The 24,386-nt window shown below is 26.7% G+C and overlaps 1 protein-coding gene across 1 annotated transcript; it reads right to left on the reverse strand.

Annotated features, from left to right (window-relative positions):
- Positions 1-10,675: 10,675 nt before the first annotated feature.
- LOC148239499 (baculoviral IAP repeat-containing protein 3-like) lies at positions 10,676-13,002 on the reverse strand. Its single transcript, XM_088186292.1, has one exon. It carries the CDS (start codon positions 12,782-12,784, stop codon positions 11,267-11,269), a length of 1,518 nt encoding a protein of 505 aa, XP_088042418.1. The 5' UTR covers positions 12,785-13,002; the 3' UTR covers positions 10,676-11,266.
- Positions 13,003-24,386: the final 11,384 nt, after the last annotated feature.

Here is a 24,386-nt window from a genome sequence, read left to right on the forward strand (position 1 = left end):
AAATATTTGTCTATCGTATTTTTTTTTGCATCCATAGTGTTTTTTATATCGTCGATTTTGTTAAATAGCAATTTATAGCATTCGTAATTTTTAATAAATTTACTATAGACCATTAAAAACAATTTGAGATAAAATGGTGTTTTGTCAGTTAAAATTTATTTATTACGATTATTATGGACGTACATTTAGGTGTCATTGTCGGCCGGCAATGTTGAATGCAAGAGCACCTAGATGAATCGAAGTGGTCTAACAGTTCATCAAGTTAGTAGAGTGATCGTGAAAGTAGCATAGACTTTAAAAAGCTTATTTTTCAAGTGAGTATGCGTGATCTGAGTTTGCCTTAATGGCCTCTTTTAGATGATCCCTGCGAGCAGCTCTGATGTATAAAAATAATAAATATTTTGTCGTTAGTCATCTCTAAATTCATTTCTTATTTACATTTTTTTTTCAATTAAATAAAAACGATAACTATGTCTTAAGAATGAATATTCTTTGCAATATTAAAACCACGGGTTTTTATGAATTATTTCGTTTATTGGTGAAATCTTAACAAAACTAATTAATGTTTGCTAGGACGACTTTTGAAGTGTTTTTTAAATGTCCTTAAATTTTTAAATTTTAAATCCCATTCCTGTTTTTTTTTTCATTTAAATGTGTCAGTGATTTTCTTTACTTTATTTTGCATTATGCTGTTTATCTTATAAAGAATTAAAGCCCGATAGAGGAGTGGTATGAATCTGTGTGATAATTACCAAATTTTGAGTTTCTAAATGGGGCAATATTATCCAGATCCTTATTAGTCATTATTGAATACATATAATTTTGATTGATCATTACATTTTAGATTTTTATAGATCATCTTAAATTAAAAAAATAATATTGTGATGATTTATTTATTGAGCAGGGTCTTTAATTGTATATTTAATATAAACTATTTCAGCTCATACTTAATCAATTTCTAAGAAAAATTTAAACGTCAGTTTACGTTTGGTACATTTATTAAGGCATTTAAACTAAAAATTACTAAAAAAATAATTTTGATATCACAATCACTGTAAATATTTATTGAATATCAAAAAGTAATAAAATAAAATACCAAGTTTACTTTAAGATAAAATCATATTGATTATATATAAAATATTTTTTACTATTAAATAATTTTACAGACATACTATTTATATTTATATAAAAATGTTACTGATTTATAACAATTATTATGGTTATAATTAATTGTTAGCTGAATTTATTAATAAATAAAAATATTAAACAAAACGCCTGTGGTTTTAATTTATTATAAAATAAAAATACAGTTAATAAACTAAAAACTGGTTGTCAACTCGTAACGTGTGATTGTGTTAGTCTAGCGTGCGTGTGTTTTAGATAAAAAGTGGAAGCTCTGACGTTCACTAAAGTATAATATATATAATTTAAATATATTTTAGCACTTTATATTTAATTTCTCTACTGATATAATTTTTTTACAAATAGAATTATATGTTCAAAATTAACAACTGTTGATTATTACATAAAAATACAGAAATACGTTTTTTTATTATATGTTAAAAACTATTATTCACCTCATTGCTAATTTTTTATTATTGTATTGTATAATAATAATATATAGTAATATATGTATTAGATTACGGCTTTTGACCTATAAAAAAAACTAGCTTAAAAACTATTGCTACAAATAAATTACAAGCCTACCATAAAATATATGTCTTTGTAACCAACATAATAAATTTGATTCTGGCAAAATAAAGATCCTAATATAAGACCTATATAAGAAAATCCAACAAATTCTCGTTCTTGAACTAATCACTGCTTCATTATTTTCTATTACGGCTTCAATTTAGCGTAACCGCCTCTGTCGCAAACTGCCTATTGTTACGCCTTTCTCAGCCTCAATTTTTTTAAACGCCACTTTTCCTAAATGAAAATTTAAAGGCTCAAGCGCAAAGTGGGGGTGTAAGGTCGCCTATAACGCTGAAATACACCGGCCGTAATAAAAGGGGAAAACATGTACGGGGATTTGCGGACAAAGTGCTCCAGTTTTATCTTACCTCGGACTATACATCCACTTTTGTGTCCGTTTCCAAGTGCACTTAGCCGCTAGAGAGTAAATCTCAGATTTCGATGTGACCCGGAGATTAAAGCCGGATTAGACACTTCTAATTTTAAGTCAGAATGGTAAAATTTAAACCTCCTTTTACACATAATGAATACATCCCTGGATTAAATTATGATTCCTTTCAAATTCCCTAGAATCTATGGTTAAAGCAATACTAAAAATAGTAATGCAATAATCCTCTAAACACACAAACTTTATTTTACTTTCTTGTGTGATTAAAATAATCTTAATATTTAAGAGCACCATGATTAATTATTTATTATATTGATACTTTTACGGCTGATTCTAATCTTTGTTAATGCTTAGAACTAGGATTGCCTTTCGACTATATCGATTAAGGAACTCTTATAACAATGAATTTAGGGTAAATTACGAGGGAGGGCATTCAAGCATTCATAATATATTATATAGTATATATATTATATCTCAGAGGCATCTTTTGCGCACCAAAGTTTTAAATAAACCGACGGAATTACGGTTCGGATATACGTCCTAGGGGAGTAATAGAGGGAAAATCGAAGTTTTGACACGTGCGCGAAAAGCTCAGGCTCTTATAAATGTTTTAAAAAAGGTTGCTATATCCATACACAGAAAATTCTTTTACAAAAAACGCGATAGCTAGCTAATAAATAACAACAATTTTGATTAAAAAAAAAATTAACAATAATTCAAGTCTCGTAATTAATTAATATATAATCGTCCGCTTATCTGCAAAGGTAATTAGGCAGATTAATCATGATTGTATATTTTTGTCAACTTTCAAATTCAATCTTTCAAAGAAAATTCATGTTTATATAATACATAAAGGCCAGAATCGTGTAATCAAAAAAAGTATTATTAACATATTTAAAATTTTGTAATATTTGATATAAAGTTTAATGCTTCGATTTTTGTATTAAAAAAAGCATCTATTTATATTGTATATTAGTTAATTAAAAATAAAAAAAATCGATTTATTTTTGCTACTGTTGTTGCTACATTAGGTGTTGATTGTAACTTTGTTATTATTGTTAAATACTTACAATATCAGTTTAAATTCTTAGATAAAAAAATATATTTTTTGATAGCACATTTTTACAAATCTGGCACTCGCCCTTATATATAAAAATACGGCCCAGTTTCCATATATTACGTATGAACATGATACTCTCCGCATTTTCGAATTCTACCGAATTCCCTTTATATTATATATACCTCCACCCATATGCTGATTTTTTGCCGCATTATCCACGAGAGATGTTTCTTGATGCAATGCATTTAAACAGAGTATTTAAAAAAAATGTTTTAATAATTAATAAATATTATTTTATATTACAGGCAGTATATTAAATGTAAAAAATATTTTTAATAAATTAAATTGTAATTATTTTTTATGTAAATAATACATTTAATCAACAGGCATAATATTTTTTTAAGTTAATTTGATCTAATAATGTTCTATTGCATTTAATATTTTGGCTAGCAAAATATTTTTTTTAATTATAGTTGTATTTAAATGACAGTACAGTTGAAATACTATAAAAAATAGAATTGTTTAAATTTAATTTTTTAATAAAGGTATAATATATAGTATATTAGTTTTAAGTCTATTATTTTTATAAAACTATGCAATAAAAAAATAATGACGATATTGCCTGAAAGAGATATGATTTTGCACATTTTTTAAATATTTAACACTACATTATTTGCTACCTATTAGTCGACATCTTAAAAAATAATTTATCAAAATTTTTTTATGTAGTAAATTGTTCACAAAAAAATTTGCAATCCATGATAAGAAATATAATAGAAAAATAAAAATCTTAACCATTTTTGGTCAAAACGTGTTTTAATATCCAACACCTGGCGAATAACGCATATCAACTAATTAGATCTGGCGAGCATACACATAAATTTAATACGAGAACCTGAGTAGACAACATTGCATATGTATTATGCGAAATGGTTATCCGGATTAAATGCACTCGACCAGGGCCGTAACTAGATTTTTTCCGCGCCCTAATAAAACCAGAGTATGGTAATACTTATATAATGTTTTAAGTAACATATTTATGTTTATAAATTTACTCATTTTTTTTGAGTACATAAAACTATAAATGCTACATTTCACAATAAAATAGCTACATATATTTTTATTTAAATAAATATTATTTTTTACTAATATATAGAAAACAAGTTTATAGTACTAAACAAGACAAATCACATTTTTGATACCTATGAATTTAAGCATACATTTAGATTTTTAATTTTTAGTATTATTAGTTAATTCTTTAAAAATCATTTGACCTTCAAATTAGCTCGGTATTTTATTGTCTCTAAAAATATTTCCGTTCCTTCAATAGCTTACAGCATATTATTTACAAAGCATATATGTTATATCATAAATAAAATATGCAGTAGTTAAAATTAAAAATTAATTCATTCTATCTTTTTTGGGTATAAATAGATATTCCAGATTCGTGATAATGACCATTTTTTAGGGACTTTTTATAATTTTATACAGAGACGGATTTAGATAATTAGTTTTGTTTCATTATGTTATCTTTATTGCTCATCAAATTTTTGTATTACACAGAAAATATAACACCAGTATCTTATATTAGTCAATACACGATATTTTCCGATTTAATGCTCTTTCTACGAACTTTTAATTGTGTTCGATTTTTCCGAGAAGCTTAAATCGTCGTCAATCAGAGAATATTATTATTTTAATAATTGATTAATAATAATCAGCTCTATATATCTATAATTTTTAATTTTTGCATCAATTATATAATAAATATGAATGTATGTATTTACATATTCTTTATTTCCTTAAAAAATCAGTTACAATATATTAAATATTGTTTTTAATATAGATATAAAATGCTATATAATACTTATCATTATACTTACTATTACTTATCTAGATATATAAATGCTATCTAATACTTAACCATGAATTCTATATCTATACACTTAAGGTTGGAAAATACGCAATTCAATAGTTCATTACAATTATCGTTAAAAAATATTGTTTAATAAAATTTAATATACTTGAAAATTTTTTATTGCATAAAACAGATAAGAAAAAAATAAAACTATCATTGAGATTTTATTTTATTATTAACACTCAATTTAATTATGTAATATTCATAAACACAGTTATTTTTAATTAAATTAGACATTGTATTATAAATATAATAATTCTACCAAAAAAATTGAGTTTTCTATTAATTTAATAATTATGAAGAATATATTCTAAAAATTATATAAAATAATATTGCTTGTCGTTTTTGATGTTATTAGCAAGTTATGATTTTTATATAATACATCTACAGTTGAAAAATACGTATATTTCTAGAAACTAAAGAAACGGTAAATATGCAATATAAACCAACAAAATGATACACGATGCACTTTACTATTATTTAAAATTAATTCCGTGAACTATATTGTAACGCAATGTTTAACAATATTTCAAGTTAACATATAATGTAAATACCGCTATAGGAGTTAAAATAACAAGTATTAAAGTATTAAAGTCTTTGCTAGTGTCGATTATTGTCGGCTGTAATTTTAGTAGAGCGGCTGGGATTGGCCTGATGTGATATTGCAATGCTTTCTGGATGATCTATTAATATTTTGGCTTATCTTTGCGTGTTCCTGCTACTCAATGGAGTATCTATTTGGTTTTTTTTCTGCATCTCTCCTCCGTGATTAGGTGTCACATATTTTATAATGCTGGTTAGAAACAGCTTTAGCAAATCGCAGATGAACCGTTTAAAAAACGTGTTCATACTCAAAAATAAAAACTGTTTTGATGATCATTCTAGCGATAAAAAACCATAGAATAACAAAAGTATTATGCGCAGGGTAGAATGTATCGTCTAGTGCGCGTCCCTTTCAAACAAAGAGTAGTATTTTTAGCGGTACTTGTGAGTGATTAGCGTCTCTGGAAGGATGTGTTATTAGGTGCTTGGTGAAATATTTTCAATTTTAAATGCAACTTTATTGTTATACATATACGGTAACAAGAGGCTGTTTATCTCTCCTTTTGTTTGTTTAAATGTTCATTAGAGTGCCTTTTTTTTTTTTTTTTAGGCAGATGATTGTAACATCTACATTTTTAACATTAAACAACCTTAAATCGACTAAGATGATTTAAGTAATTATTGCTTATCCAATTATATTGATCTGGTTATAAATTCTAAAATGTCATTTTTACATATGATTTCTGCGCCCTAATTCAGATAATAATTTATGTCATATATTTAAAATTATGGTTTTCTTCTATGGTATTCAATCACTTCAACTTCAGCTCATTATATTGAACCCCTGGGGGCAAAGCTATGTTTTATAATAAGCGTAGCAAAAAGAGACTCATCTCATCAGATCAAATCGACGCGTGTCTCATTACGTAAGAAAAAGTCTCAACAATTTACGAACTTAGTATTTTATAGTTATGTACGTATACAATTATGTTTTGTTATATAAATAATTTAGTTATATGATATTTGTTTCCTAGATTCCTTAACGATGATGACTTAATGGGGATACATAATTCCAGAAGAGGGAGTACTTTGTCGTCGAGTATATTTTTATATATATATTTTCAAAAGAAACATAGTTTATCTCATATTACTTTATATTTTGTATTGTTTGAGAACACAGAAAGATTAGCGTTGCTCATATTACTTTTTTAAACCAATATACATATATTGTTTTTAGAATAAATAATACAATATCAATAAAAAAACAGTTTATTTTATATTACTGGTATACTTGTTTTTACGATACTATAAGAATTGGCCAAATAATCGATATTTACATTTTTAATTAATTTTCTATACCATAGCTTTGATAAGAGTATGATGAAAAATTATCTTCATTATGGCTTGGCATACCAGAATTTTCCGGAAAGGGAAGGGAAAACGTGTCCTTAAACAGAGTGTGCGTTTTTAGTAGGTATCTGTGTATCCGCCGATGGGGCGGTAGGCCTCTAATGAATCGATTACTTATCTTCACCCCACAAATAAATTTTAACTTTTCACTTTATAAAGTCGATTCCGGAAGTTGGATAAACTCGTTATTGGCGAATAAGTCGCTGGGAAACGGCAATAAAAATGAAAAATATGTTGTTACTTACCATTAAACGGAGCAATAATCAGAAACGCTGAAGTGAGTTTTCGAATATAATAAAGTGTTTTAGAATTTGTAAATTAAAAAGTATAAATGCTTTTGAGTGTTATAAGATAAGGGTATCCAGAATTATTGACGTTTTTAGCAATAAAACTAAAGCAGCATTTTTTAGTATCTTATTTTATATTTTATGTTTCATATAACATTTTTTCACTTTTTTTATAAATTAATACTGCCTACATTATTTATTTATTTTTTATTTTATAAGGAAGTTAGAGTGTCTTTTCAATTATAATAAATTATGCAGATTGTTAAATCCGTAACAACACTATGAAGTAAATAATAAATATGATGTAAATTATAAGTAAAATTAAACAATGAAAATTATCTTTTAAAAAAATACATGTGTCAGATTTGTAATTAGAAATGTATATACATATATTATTATTAAACATATTTTAATACCTTATATAGTAAGTACGATCTAGCATGATTATAATTTATTCACAATCACCTATCTCAATATTTATTTGTAGATTAGAAAAATCTTGAAAAACTAATCTATGTATAAGGTACAAAGCCATTTATTATAAATAGTGAAAATAAATTTTAAGTTTTAAATTTCTGATTAGTTTAAAAAATCATCTTAATTTAATTAAAATACATTTTCTTAGTCATACCTCTAATTTTATCCCTGAAGGTAAAAAGTATGAAACCATTTAATATATATTCCTATAAATACCTATGTATATAACCCATAAAAATACCAAATAAAAGTTACAACGTGATATATGAAGCATTCAAGGCGTAATTCGCTATGGAATATTAGCACATTATAAATTGGAATTGTAATCTAGGATCATTTTTCACATATATACGAAACGGATATCCGCAACATTTCCTCGTGAAATTACGCATTGCTGTTTTACATACATAAGAACACGTGAAAGAAATATACTGATTTTCTTTCATATCAAAATACACATTATTTTTGTAGAAACTATTGTATAAATCGACATGTGTGCTTTATGTACTATATTTTTCTACTGCAGTTACTATTTTTAAATATTTTTTTAATTTACTAACAATAGTACTTGCTCATATATACAAAATATCAGTTGAAAACCAGCTATGTATAACTATATTTATTTTTGTATAATAATTCTATGATATATTAGTTATACTTTTGTGAATATATATTTTGCCTAATTAATACAGAGTATATTTATTTTAATTTATACATAACAATTGTAGTAAAACATTTTTTTAACATTGCTAACATATCTACATATATATACACATTCATAATTTTGCGCTAAAATTGTTATAATGAATGTTTTTAAGTATAATAAACGCCAATAATTAAAATTAAGATGTTTGATTTGATTCGCAGTTTTTATTTCTCTTGCTTTGTGTAATCGAAATATCCTCTTCATATCTTTCATATTTTTTGAGTTTCTTCTGTATGTCGTGTATTTGTTTGTTATATTATCTTTTATGAATTCTATGCTAAGATCGTTAGGAATAGTTATTTTTTGTCAACATAATATATATATATATATATAAAAATAAAGATTTCTGAATAAAATACTTAAATTTATTTTTCAAATAAATATTATCATTGTTAAATTAACAATAAGTTTTGTTAAATATATGTTTAATTTTTACATAATTAATACATGAACAATTAGTAAAAAAAATATAACAATATTGACATGTAAAGAAAACATTTCAATACCTCTTAAGATATAATATTATAAAATCTAATTTATTTTATATAATAATAACTAATTTGTTCATACTTATTTACTATTTTACATTAATTATTTTTTATGTCTGCCAGGTGTGTCAGATCACCTAAATCGTTTAAGTCGTCTGGTTGCGATTTTCAATTTTTTTATTTGTATTAAGATTTGGTGTGGCTTTCCATGCTGTTTGAATTGTCTTTTTTAAGTGTAGAACTGCTTTTCAAGGATATTTTCAATTTGATAATTTGGTTAAAACAAATCTGAACAAATCCAAATCAGTTTATTGTAAGTCGGAGTTTGTAATTTTACTATTATCAGCAAATGTTCTGATGACAGCTCGAAACATTATTCAGCTATACTTTGTTTTACATGTAATCTTCTAACAATGCAAAAGTCAATCAGGTCAGGTACTTTTCTTATCAGTTGGCCAGTATGTTGGTTGTTCTTTTGAGATCCACTGCCGCTATGTACACTTCTTTTCCTTTAATGTTTATTAGTCTATTTTTGGCATTATAATCCCCTCCAGCAATAAATTTATTTCCTAGTTTGCTGAAGAAAGAATTAAAGTTTTATTTTTTAATGTTGTACTTTGCGAGACATTCGTTAATAATGAGTAACGAACTTGAATTTTAACGTTAGTCGCTTGAACATACTTTTCTTGAAAATTGTCTTCTTCGTAATGTTGAATATTGTTTTTAATTATTACTGCTGTGCCTTCATGCGCATTTCTGTATGAATGTCTTGAGAAATACATACAATGTTCAGATATTTTAAAGTAAGTTTTTTCCTTGAAATGAGTTTCGGACGAATTGTGTTGTTCGAACTTATTTTTATTTCTTGTGTGCGTTGCGATAGTCCGTTGGCATTCCATATGGCAATTTGTAGTAAGGCAGTCATTTGGAGCACTGCTATTTTTTTATTTTAAATAAATCATTATTTTCTTCTAAAATTTCGGTCTCTGTTGTAGGTTAGTTGGTTCTATTTGTATTTTTTTTTGTTCGAAGTTGTGGATGCTGTTTTTGTTGGAGTTGCTTATATACCAGACAACCTCTATAATTCGCTGAGTTGTTTCCATTGCAATTTGAACTTTTTACGTCGTTAGTTTTGTCATGCAATAAATACATCCCTGCACACTTGACACACCTTGGTGATTTATTACAATTATTTAAAAACTTAGTAGATAATATAACAAGATATTTATAGATATTTTTTAATTTATATAATACATTCTCTATGAACTAAAATAAATCATTATTACTTATTGCGTACGAGCAAGCTCGATGTTTATTTGATAATCACAATTCTGCATAGAGTTTTCAAAAATTCACAAACAATTTTTTTTTAAAAAGTACCTAATTATATATAAAAATATATCACAAATTATAAAAAACCCTAGTTTTAATTTTTTTTTTAAATATTTTTATATTTATAAACATAAAAAAACTACTTACTCCACACTATAAAACAAATACAATTATTAGACAATATAAATCACTTCGCAATAATAAAAATGCATTAAAGACAATTTTTCATAAATAGTTTGTTTAATTTCATATATAAAAATATAATATGTCATAAATAATATTGAATATCATATATTATAAATTATTAACCAATAAAGGTTTACTATACATTTTTAATATTTTTATATATGGTAAACACTTATTGTATAAATCACAATTAGAAAACAATATAATAATAATAATATAACAATATTAAAAAGATTTTTAAAAAAAAAATCTTTAGCGATATTTAATTTAATTACCTTTAACATTATTTTATCTAAAACGAGCTTTAAATTTAATATTAATTATGGATATGAAAAAAAAAATGATCTTATTGAGTTATAAAGTAAAGTTTGTATCAAATAAGTTGGCTTCGCCACAACCTATTTAAGAAAAACTTTGCTTTTCTACTATTTTCAACATTTATAAAACTAACTACCAGCATTAGCCGAGATCATTTATGAAATATTAGCTTGACTGATGGCAAACATTTTAAACGTGCTTACTAAGCTTCTGGAAATAATATTTTAAAATACAGGTTTAATTTTCAACATGACTGGTTGTGTTTTTAAATTTAATGAGCATAAAATTTTTGAGTTAAAGTCATAAAAAACGCAAACTAACAATCATTTTCTTACAATCTTTTTCAAAGCACAAGAATTCGTAAACTATATAAAGTTAGTTAGACTCTCTTGTACATCCTTTCAAAGGTTAACCGCATTAAAAATTGTCTAAATTCCCTAAGATAAATAAGTGGTTTTTCAATAATCATTGTTTATGCTAACAACAGTTTCTAAATAACTTCTACAATACGGACAACGATTCACAGAATTTGCGCAATTAAAACATGCAACACTATGTCCACACGGCGTAAAAACTGTTGTTATTATTTCCACCATACATATTTTACAAAGATTAATACCATCAACTTCCATATGTTCCATATCGTTTATATTTTGAGATGTAGATGCTGTGTAAAACTGACTATTTTGTCTACCTTCTTCACACATGTTATTTATAAAGTCCTCTCCTTTGATCATAACCAAATAAAAACAAGTAGGAACGAACATACAATGCTTTATCCAAGGATCTTCACCAGGAAGCCAACCATTTAATTTAAGACCACAACAATAACAAAATACTAAATCACTCTGCTTTGTAAAAACAAACCCAGCTTCCGCCATTTCGAAAGGCGTTTGCATCATAATCTTCGGCCAATCTTTAAAAGATTCAAACCTAAGCTTAAATGAAGAATAATATGAATTAGTAGGATTGTATGATAATGGTTCTGCGGATTTTAAATAGCAATTGGGGCTTAGCTTCTCATGAATCGTGAAAGGATCATCGCCTATTTTAAAATTCTTATAAGTACACTTGCAAGAAACGCATTCTACTACATCATCGTATCCCGAACCATTATAGAAAAATCCTGATTTGGCCACATCGTTCAAATTCATAAAAAACACTGGCCAGTCTTTAAGTGTTCTTATGCGGTCATTTTCATTCAATAGATCTAGATACAACTTCGGTTTACTATCGATTGCTTTGAGTTGTTTATTATTCCAAAAAATATACAAGCAATTCGGATCGTGTGTCTTGGCAATTTCGCTAACATCTATATTAATGTTTGATATAGAAAATAAATAATGGCACGCAAAACACTTTAATTCAATACAACCATCTGGTGTACGTCCAGTACAGAACAATCCAAAATTAAGCAAATGATCTACATTTGCATTTATCGAGTGATCTGTAAACGTTTGTAAGCGGTCCTTTTTTTGAACAACTGGGGCTGGTATGTTTGGATTACACTTGATATTAACATCAAAATGAACTAGTTCGGGTCTATCTGTCCTTTTCCAATCCCAAAAAGAATTGTTACATTGATAACATTCAAGTATATCGTTTGTTCCATCGCCGATGTAATAGAAACCACAATCTGCAAGCTTTTCTTTGTCTATAAAATTTATTGGCCATTTTTTTAGGGATCGCACTCTATTTTTCTTGTTGCACATATCCAACGAAGTCCAAATGTTGTTTTCTACTAGATTACTACAATGAGGATTTTCATAATTATGTAGTAAATTTAAGTCTGCAATTTGGTCTAGTATTTCAAATGAAAAATCACAATAGTAACATTTGATTTGCTTGTCGTATGCAAAAAAGTAAAAGCCAGCTTTAGCGAGACATTCACCGTTAATCCATTCATACCGCTTAAAAGTATTTATTCTAGCTTCGAAAGTTGAGTAGTCACAATTATTATAACTTATTAATCGCATTTTTAAAATAAAATTAACAATTGTTAATTTATAAGTAATTTTAACAAGGAGTTTTTAAATTATGTATCAATAAAATTATGGCTAAAAATATGCCTTTCATTGGTTTCACTTTCTTCGCTACTTAACCATGAGAGATCTTTTAGTGCAGTTTTGATTTCTTGAAGCATAACGTACATAGATATTTTTTTTAAATAACTTATATGTAATTATATAAATTTACTTACAGACGTAAAAATCCTATTTTAAATTTAATTATAATATTTTAATATTCGATTTCATTTTAAAGCTACAAAACACTAACCAAGCTTAAATACAACTTAACAATCCTGAAAATAAAATATTGAATTATATGTATAGTTTAATAAAAACATATATCCAATAGCTAATCATTATCTTACCCCTCTTATCAATGAAGTAGTAATATTGAATACTTCTGCCTTATAGTCGCATTAATATTTTTTAATATAATAAAACTTCTTTGAATATTTTTTTAGCCTTCAAACCTTCAGATTTTTACAAAAATAGTAATAAATCTGAAACAAAGAAACATATATTCTGTAATTAGTGTATTACTACAATATATATAGTGCCGTAAAAATGTTCAACAGGATAAAAAAGCACGCAGTCAAAAAACAGCCCGAAAAAAATTAAAAAGATTAAAAGTTTATTTTAATAGTAACAAAAATGTGTTAATACATAATTTAATTTTTCATTATTGTAATGTGACCTTTAATTTTTTTTAATTATATAAGTGTGTCATATCAGTGATTTTTATTTTTAATACTATTTCATTTGTAATTTATTTATCACTAGTTGTCGGTACATCACTGTCGTGAGGTACCATAGCTAGCAAGTGTACGAATACCAGACCCTTAACTTTTTGGGTTTTAAATAATATTTATCCATCGTTCTGATTTTTTAATTTATTTTAAATTTGAAAAGGTAAAATTATAAATTAAAACCATTGTGCAGCTGTGCAATTTACAATATAAATGTGACATATGCGGTTGATCCTAGTGCATTTTTTGTTGTTACCGCGTTACTTCGTAAATTTGCGCACTACAAAGACGAATATTTTATATTTTCAATGATATTCAAAATTATTTAATCTTTAAAAAAAAAATTAACATTTTTAATTTATTTGAAAATATACTTACAACTCAGCAAAATTTTTTCGTCAGTAACATGTAATTTACAAATAATGCAATTTTATCATACATTTAAATTTCAGTAATAAGAACGTTTTTTAGTTACACCATAAGATACTTTTTATTTAAAAAAAAGTTCTTAACATTTTTTATGCGTAAATATTAAAGCCAGTTTTTAATTACATTTACTAATTAGTAAGAAACAATAAATATTGATCACCCAAGTTTTTGCTTTAGATTAAAAGTAGATAGTAAGCACCAATATGTGCTTTGAAAATATTATTAATTTTGAGATCTTTGTCCATTTTTATAAAAAATATTTTAATTTATATTTTTTTTAAAGTATAGGTTTCTTCTGCGCAGCATTATATATTTTAATAATCAATCAGTGCAAAAATTTTTCACTGTATTTAAATGTATAATAAACTAAATATATTTAAATTCCATAAAAAACTAAAAATATTTGAAATCCACAATAAAATAAAAATATTTTTTAAATTGAAAAAAATATTTTTAATAAATTTTGAAAATTTAAACTTTAAAAAATATTTAAATTAGTGTTTCAAAGTCTTGTATAGTTTTCTCTTGAACGCGTCCGTGAATGGGATTTTTGCAACACCATATGTTTCTTCTATCAGTAGTAAGTTGTTAACGACAACTCCTTACGCGCTATCATTGTGACAGTATGAGTAGTGCTTATTTTGAGACTTTGCCCCTTTTTGTTGGAAATATTTATTTTTAAGCGATTAGTTATTACATAATTATTGTAATACCTAGCACTGTTCATTGGTATATAATTAGTTCTACAAATCAGCAGCTTTTATGACGTTTTCGTAATTAAAATTATCGATATGGTTTCAATTTTTTAATCAAAAATGGATATTTTTATTATAAAACCAGATAAACTTATTTGAAAAAATGTTTATAAATATTGAATAAAATCACACGTAACACGATCATATATTGAATACAAATACGTCATGTTTTCGGCTCGCGATTTTGACAGTGCCCTTTTCGTGGATCGCCCATAGCTTACATAATCACTACTTACCAGGTATATATAAATTTTCTTGTTTAACGCCAATACTAATATATAAAAATTTAGTATTATCCGATTTATACTAAAATAATATGGTTGCCTTACTTGATGTTCCATACATATATATATACATTATTTTATAGATAAGATACCATATCAAAATATATTATTTTAATGTACTAGTATGTATGTAATAATATGTAGTAGTAAAAAAATTTTAAAAGAAATATCTTTATAGCTCTATTTTAAATTACCTTTATTAACTGGTGTGACTTAATATGTATAAACAAGTCCGATAAATTGTTTTTTTTTGCAAATTTGTTTTTAATTTGAAGCTCGCTTGTTTATTTAATATAGGTCTTAGGGCAACAATGGCAGCAAGCCCTTTAGAGCAAAGCTAAAAAATATTTTTTGTTAAATTTAAATCCAGGTGTAAGTCCAAATAACGCTGAATTTTTATTTCACGTTATTGCCTTGTTCATTTTGGAGAGGTGTGGTAAAGTTTGTTAACGATTTGTTAATATAAATGACTTTTTCTTTTTATATATTTCAATTTTCGACCTCCCGAAATATTTATTTAAATTCTTAAGAGATTTTTGTAATTTATTCGCAATTACTTTAGTACCGTGATCACTTGCAAAAATATGTGTATTGGCAACGTTTATAAATAAACCATTTTTTTATTTCGCGATATCGTTCGAATACAAGATAAAGAAAAACTACTCGAGCTCACTTCATTGTGGATCCATCCAACTTGATTTTTACGCGGTATCTAATATATCCAATGTATACTGATTGATTAAAATCAAATAATGCCAAAAAATAAATGCATTATCTATCGTTGAGATAATTGGTTAAAATAATTGAGATTCAAAGCTCAAAATCACAACGGGTTATGTCACATCCTAGAGAATTACACTCTGCGAAAATAATCATTATCATTTTTTTATGTCTAATTTGCATTGCGACAGTTTTTATGTAAATAATTTCTCTAAAAATATCGCGATATATAAATGTAAACGTGCCGCTTTAGATAAATATATGTGACTACAATAATGTAAATTTTGTATTCACTAATCAATAAATTTAGTTCAATACATGAAATTTCAGGTTAGTATTTTTATTTTACTGGTGTATTTGCTAGCCTTCTGGAGCACGACTAGCATCTTGAAAATATCTGGAGTAGATATAGCATCAATGGAGGGCTCTTCGTATTCTATATCTACTGCATATCTTCGTTACTCCTTTTGGTGTAACGGTAAGTAAAGTAGAAGGATTTAATTATCGACTTTTGCGACCTTTTTGTGTCATTAGTTTAACGCGCTAATATTTTTATATTTTTTCGATACCTGGCAATCCTCATTGAGCAAGATCGGTGATGCAGGCATAGAATTAGGAAATGCCTAAGGCGTTAAAAATGCATGCTTGTGCCTTCTTCATAGCGCCGGTAGCAGATGTTATAACTAATGTGTAGGGTATGGTCTCAAATGTAAATCAGCTTTGTACAGCAGCAAAAGCGAAATGGTAGCGCGATCATCTACGGTTGATGCTTAGAACGTAATAAATCAATAATAAAAGAGTTTAAATATACGTATAAACGTATTGATTGTGCATTACTGTTGGATAGATTAGGTGCAAGAGAGCGGTAACGAACAAGCATTGGTCATAACCGTGAACACCTTTTGAGGAACTCTCTGCAATGAATCATTTTCCGCAGAAAAATACAGAATATTTACATTACATAAATATTCAAACAATTCCTTTTGTTAAACAGAGTATTTATTTAAACTCACATATCTCTTAAAATAACCTGTTTTGTCGCACCAAATGAGTATTATAGAACGTATTAAAATGAACTGAAAAAAATATAGAATTGAATATGATTTTTATAGTATTTTAATCTATATGCCTTATCTTTATTTTATCTACAACTATTTTTTTATCAATCGATGATTAAAGATATATATCTAAATGGTACATAAAATATAAATATATATATATATATATATATATTTATATATATATATATATATATATATATATATATATATATATATATATATATATATATATATATATATATTAAAAAATATAATAAAAAAATTATTTACGTGTTTTTTTCGCGAATAAAAAATCCTTCCCTTAATGCGCAATGTTAAAAAAAGTGTACTCAAAAAAATGTGGAAACTCCTGATGATGATGGAACAATCTATATATATATATATATATATTAGGAAAATATTGTATCAGGTTTGTTGAATTTCACGTGTTCATATTAAATAAGTGGAATAATGTTTGAAATTTTTTTTCTATATATATATAGTACTCTTATCTTATTTTTCATATTTATTATCTTGTTTGCGTCTTAAATAATAAATCATTGAATAGATACGGTAATATTTTTTTAAAGTATTGTTAATAAGTGGGTGACAAGTATTGATAGCTTACATACATATCAATACATCACGATAATAGTACCGACAAATATTAAAAAAAAAACGAGATTATAATAACCGAATATTCTACTCAACCAGTGACTATCAACAAAACTGAATTTAAGTATAAACAAATATTGTTTTTAAGACAAATCTTAAATTTGCAGTAGCTACAGGTCCCTCGTTAAGTAATTACTAAAAATATATTTTAAATAATATTTTCAAAATAATAATTTTTTTTTTAATTTTTATTTCTCACTTTGTAGAAGGTTATTGTAGTTTACTTAAATTTATTTAATCATTTAACTAATAAATAATGCAAAATCAGCAGTTTTTACTTGATCTTGAAATATGTATAATATTTTCTTTTTCCTATTTTGTAATAACAATGATTTTAATAATCAAAGTCCGTACTTTTACTTCGATTGTAAGTTTTTTGCTATATAGCTGTCACCTTTGAGCTGCCAAGAATCATTAGAATTAAAATTTTGTACTTTAAATATGTTTTACGACCATACTCAGTCTCGTCACTTAACACGCGAGAGAGCGAAACGGAAAGTATTTCACTGCTCGCGCTTGAAAGAGTAGTACATTTCGTGCCCCGACTCCAGTGTCTTTGACTCGGGCCACAAATACCGACATGATTCGGAAGTCGCTCAAAGCGAAGCCGATTAAGGTAATCCACTACACTCTCCGTCCTTGATCAACCTCGGGTAACTTCCGAGAGAGTTTAGAGCAGACAGAAGCGAAATCGACCAAAGTAACACACTACAACGGCCAACCTTGGCCAACTTCGAAAGAATGTAGAGGACGCATTACAATCAATGGTGATTTCCTCAAAATAATGCTTCAAAACTTCCTCTTTCCTCTTGCGAGCAGACAACAATAATAGCATATGGTTTAAGCAAAATGGGGCTACGACCCACACTGCTCATGAGACTATGAACTTGTTGCAGAAACAATTGTCAAGTCGTGTCATCTCAAAAAACAGTGACTTGTGATGACCGCCGCGATTGCCTGATCTGGCGCCTCCAGACTTTTTTTCTGTAAGGCTACCTGATGAATAGGGTCTATATCAATAAACTACAAACTTTACATGAGCTAAGAAAATGTATTTTAATTCTTTACTGATATTTAACTGTAATTTAATATTTTTATAATCTTGTCATAAATCAATAGCTATACAATATAAATATATTTGTAATAAATTTAATACTCAATACAAGATTGTATATTAATATATTATCTCGAGCTTGGTACATTCCTATTAAATATGGAATATTAGTTTTTGTTTTTGTAGATAATATCTCAATTTGCTTTACTCAATACAAATATATATATATATATGCGAAAAAAATATATGCGAAACTTCAGTCAAAGCAAAATTGCGTCGCGTCATATAAATCAAAACGCGCGTCCAGTATAATTTATATTTCCATTTTGTACTGCATAAAAAGTGCTAATATCATTGTTAATCTAAAACATGATTTACAACTGGGTTGTAAATTTATTATATGTATTTTTTTTCAAAACAAGCCAACACATGAAAAGAACATAATGACGAATGTGACACGCGCGGATTATTTACAACGTACGGTAAAACGTTCGTCGTGATTTAAGTTAAAATAAAGGGTAAACCAGATTTTTTCCATTCACGAGAAACAATGACATTTTAATTATCACGAGATTAGGTTCTACTACTAAACATTGTTAATAAATTGCAATGTCAAAAAACTAGGATTTCATTGTATGTTCTATTACCCTATTTACATTTCTCATAATTCTGAATCATATTCAAAGCAACATATAAAAAAAACTGTATAAATTTTAAGTGACCACTTTTTTGATTTTTTCTATTCAACAAAACCACTCACACTTGTCCATGTTGAGTCCTAGTGAGAGTTGTCCTGCAAATTTCGAAGGGCACTCTGCAAGTGGATGTGTTTGCTCAAATTAAACTGACATAAATATTTTTTAACAACCCGAAAGTGTTAATTCTGTTCATTAATAAATCATTTACATTTGAGCTTAAACTGATTTATTGCAATTTTAAACTGCATATTCTGCAGTTTAAGCACAAATAAGTACATATAAGAAAACAATCACCTCGTAGCTGAAAGTGTTTTTCACCAATAATTGGGTTCAGATGTTTTCTCTGTCGGCTGGAAACGCGTAGGAGAGACCCTAGTTGGGATTTGTGTTCTTTCTTCTATGATTTTGGTATATGTCGTTTTTGCTGGTGCGGTGTCGGACCCTTGTTAACCGTGAAGGGTCTTCAGTGTAAGTACAAGCCGCAGGCCACAGGTCACCGGTGCTGTCGATAAACTTGTTTTAGTTCCACGAGCTTGACAACGAAGATGAACGATCCCAAATTCATTATAATATGTAATAATAACAAATCAATAATATGTGACAATTGACTAAACAGTAGAAAAGGCAACGCTTATTTCGAGACCAATTTTAGTATCTTTATTTTTTAAGGATACATCTCGAGTTTAAATATATAGATTGAGGTGGCTTTTAAACAGTCCTGCTAGCTATTTATATTCTGAACTTCACAAAATTCTTCAATACAAGTTCGTGATAAATACACATTTTACGATGTGTTTACTAGTAAATTTATGAATAAGTAAATAAAACGTATTGCTTTGGCGTGTGTAATGCCAGATTGGTATTATATAGTACTTCGGATGAAAGCCTGTCCGTTCCGTCCGCTGTATGCCGCCGCTCTTTTAGCGTCGGCCATCTGTGAAATACGATGTGTGCAATAATGTCTGATTATGTGTGCACACATCCGGATGCGATCGCCCATTGTCGTATCATGACATTGGCGTATTCGGTGACTTATTTTGTCAATAATGTGCGCTATTGTGCCATTGCGAATGAACGAGCTGTACCGTATTTGCCCAAAACTAACGCTGCCATCGACGGACGTTTATGGCATTGTAAATTTCCGAAGCGAATTCCAAACTTTAGAACGAATTAATTAACCGTGTGTGATAAATTATGCCGAACGACGATGTTGAAGCGTTAAGAGAACGCGTATTTTAATATTGCTTTACGGCGCGGCATCGACGCTATACTTGTCATATGTCAACTGGATTTAAAGGGTATAAATTTCTACCAAAGATATAAATAGTAGCAGTAGTTAGGAAACATTTAATTTAATAAGGATATTACTACATAGAATAGAAAAAAACTGTAAATTTCATCCTTTAAAAAATCAAGAACTTCTGCCTTTGCCTTACAGATAAACCATTAAAAATTAAACCATTTTTGACAAGTTATTTTTTTAATAAATTATGTATATATCAACTATAAGATTATATGGAAAAATCTTTATTGATTTTTACTAATACGATATTTAACAAGCGTTAAGTATTCACACATAAATAAAAAAATGGATATCACTAATTAAATAAATTTTAAATTATTAACAACGTACATATACTTATTTTTGTATTACTAAAATATAAGTAAATGTTATTTTAGACTGCTTTAACTTAAAAAACACTTAGCTTACCCCTTATTATAGTTTTAATCACACTATATTTTATTTATGACTTGTAATTAAATAATCAGAATTTAAATCAAATTTTGGTCAGAATTTTATTAGCAAAATGGTCAGAATAGATATTAAATGGCCAGAATAAAAATAATAAACGGTCAGAATAAAAATAGTATACAGTAAAAATAAAAATAGTATACAGTTAGAATAAAAATAACACATGGTCATAATAAAGTATTTAACTTGCTGCCATAGTCACATATTTAACGCAGGAAATTTGAATTTAACCTATATTATTATCTCATTTCAATATGCGTCTTCGCTTTTTACCAGTTAGTCATAGATTGGATGATGCTGGACAATGTCCAAGATATAAAGAAATGAAAAAAAATCAATACAATATCATTAAAAAAAAGTTAGGTTGTTTGGTTCTACAGTGAAAGTCGGGGCGAGCGGTAGCGAGACGCCTCTCTTTTCCTACATAAATTTTTAATTATTAATAAATAAAAACCATGTTGTAAAATAAATTTTGTTTTATTTTAGAATGTTGCACTTTAATTATCATTCACCGTAGTGGTGGTCTTAGGGAAGGTCTAATAGTTGGCGTTGACAAGAGCTGTTGATTCAGCGTTGGCGCGTCAGACGCGTAAACTACAGACGCCGTCGAACAATCGAATCGAACCATGTGTCAACATAAATCTTAGCATTTAATATTAATTCTGACCGATCCGATTTCAATTCTGACCAATTAATATAAATTATGACAGTTTAATATTTACTCTGACCGATGTATTCTGACCATTTAATATAAATTCTGACCAAAACCATGTTAAAATTCTGACCCGAAAAATACGAGCCTTTATTTATTATCCAACTGGTTGTTGAGATAATTACAGCAGCAGTATAGTTTAAGATCATATTTTAAGTGCTATCAAATGTAATATGGTATCTATCTAAAACACATAAAATGCGGTGTTTACGTATTACTGCTATTTGTATAAAATTTAAAAAAATTAAAAATAAAACACAAAATAATAAACGGTAAATAAAATACATAATGTGGAATAACTAATTAAATATTAAATAATAAAAAAATTAACATGAAAATATTTTTATGTATTTGCCAAATACAAATGTTTATAATATAATATATATTTATTTTTCAGATCAAACGACTTTTTATTCGAATAACGTAAAAATCTTTGTATTATTCTAAAAAAAAATAATATCACTGCTTTTAAAATGTACTGATAGTACAACATATTTTATTATTATCTATAATCTGAACGACACAAAATTTATTTATGAGATTGAACGACTAAAAATTTATTTATGAGATAAAACGTGTTTTTAACGCTATATCTATTTATTTAAATACAATAAAACCTTTATCTTACTATACAATATGTTTTTTGTTGACAGAAAATTTTATAATAATACTGTCATTTTTTTATCAATTTAATCGACAATCAAGTTATCATTTTATTATATAAATGTAAATATAATTTTGTCGATAAAATGGACGTGTACAAAGACATGAATGATAATTTATATTTATATTTATTCCAAAAAAATATTTAATAGAACAAGAATACGTAAATCTAAGTAAAACGAAGAACCTTGTAAAATATTAAAAAATCGTTAATGAGTCTACTTATTTTGCACTTTTTATAGGTTTAAAAAAAACAGATGCAACTTGAGAGATCTTATAAAAATTAAAATCGATCTAAAAAAATGTTTATAAATGAAAATTATTATATAGAAACATAAAAATACGAACATACTATTTAGCACTAAAATAATACACGAAGCATTTTCTCCTTAGGCAAAACTGTTTATATTATTTTGCAATATATATTAAAAAATAGTAGTGTTTTAAAAATAAATGTTTTATATCCCACAGATAATATTCGTTTTCAACAGAAAAAAATGCTATTTGTTACGTTTTGTTGATGTAGATAAGTGGAAAAGCATATCTAATCTAATCATTGTTGGAGTTTATTTGCTTTATTAATTTTTTGTATTTATTTTATAATCCATCTGCTATAATTTTTAATATTGCATATATATTCCCTTTTATTGCTCACAGTAAGCCGAAAACTGAAAGAATAAAAAATAATTTACTGAAATATGTAGCATAAATATTCTTGTTACGATAAAAAATAATGTTAAACAATGGATTGTCTATCACGATTTGTTTATAAAATATTCGAATACAGTGAAAAATAAGAAAAAATATTTTAAAACATAAAAATATTTCCTCAGGTATGCCAAGATTGTAAAACTGAAATAATGTTATTCAACAAATCCTATTCTAGTGACTAAATGTATTTTATAAACATACTTTTAAGCAAACAGCTCCTTAGAAAGTAAATTAGTTATATCACTATTCAAAATGTAATAAACTGAATAAAAGTAAATTAAAATTAATAACCCACAGTTATAAAGTAATACAATTTTAAACAAAACACATGTGTTAAATTGCTTGCGTAAAAATATATTATTAAGTTATTGATTAAATTAAAAAAAAATTGTTTGTAAATTTTTGATATTTATTTTAAAAATTCCTTAAATACAATAACTTAATTTATAATATTAAAAATAACTTATAAATATTTTTGTCTAAAAAATGATAGTTTTAATAAATTGTTTTTATAAAATTCATGCTCATTGCAAATCACGTGAAAAAACATAAAAAAACATTGATATTTAGTATCGAATCAATTAATTTAAAATCGTATAGCTTAACAGTATAATTATTTAGTGATATATTTTATTTAATAGCGAGATCTGCAACTGATCTTCAAAAATCAGCTAAGCTAATATATTCCATATAAGTTGCGATTAATAAATTTTACCTTATTTAACCGTCAAATATTCATAAACAAGATTTACAGTTAAAATATTATTTACTAGTTTACTTACTAGTATTTAAAAAGTGTTTAGAACTGCGTGAAACACATAAATTAAATTGCTTAAAAAAAATTAAATACGTTAAAACACAATACAGAATATAATTTCGGCTACCGCCGATTTAACCAATTGTTAATGATTAACAATATTTTACAGGTTAATTAACATTCTAAAAGCGCGGTGTGTGTCTGACGATCCTTTACTGTTTACTACACGAAACTCAGGTATAATTATTATTATTATATATTTGGCAAGTTTATAGTTACGTCTGTTCATTTTAGAGAAGAAGATGCAACAACAAAACAAGCGCCTGCATCGTGAAACGTTTCCTAGACATATTATGCCAACGCCGTTAAACCAAGCTTTGTCAGTTAACGTTGTTTAAAAGTTACGGGTTAGTGAATCTGACGATATATTTTGTAATATTTTATCAAAGCTTTTATAACAGTAATTTATATTATCAACTTAAAATGCAGCAGCTTTGTCAAACTAACGAAACTTCGATAGTCCAAAGCTTACCGCCTGATCAATATTCACAACCGCAATACGATGCCAATTT

Source organism: Plectrocnemia conspersa, unplaced genomic scaffold (assembly GCF_051122295.1).
Source record: "Plectrocnemia conspersa isolate PC_06_02 unplaced genomic scaffold, ASM5112229v1 ptg000001l, whole genome shotgun sequence".
Taxonomy (NCBI): Eukaryota; Metazoa; Arthropoda; class Insecta; order Trichoptera; family Polycentropodidae; genus Plectrocnemia; species Plectrocnemia conspersa.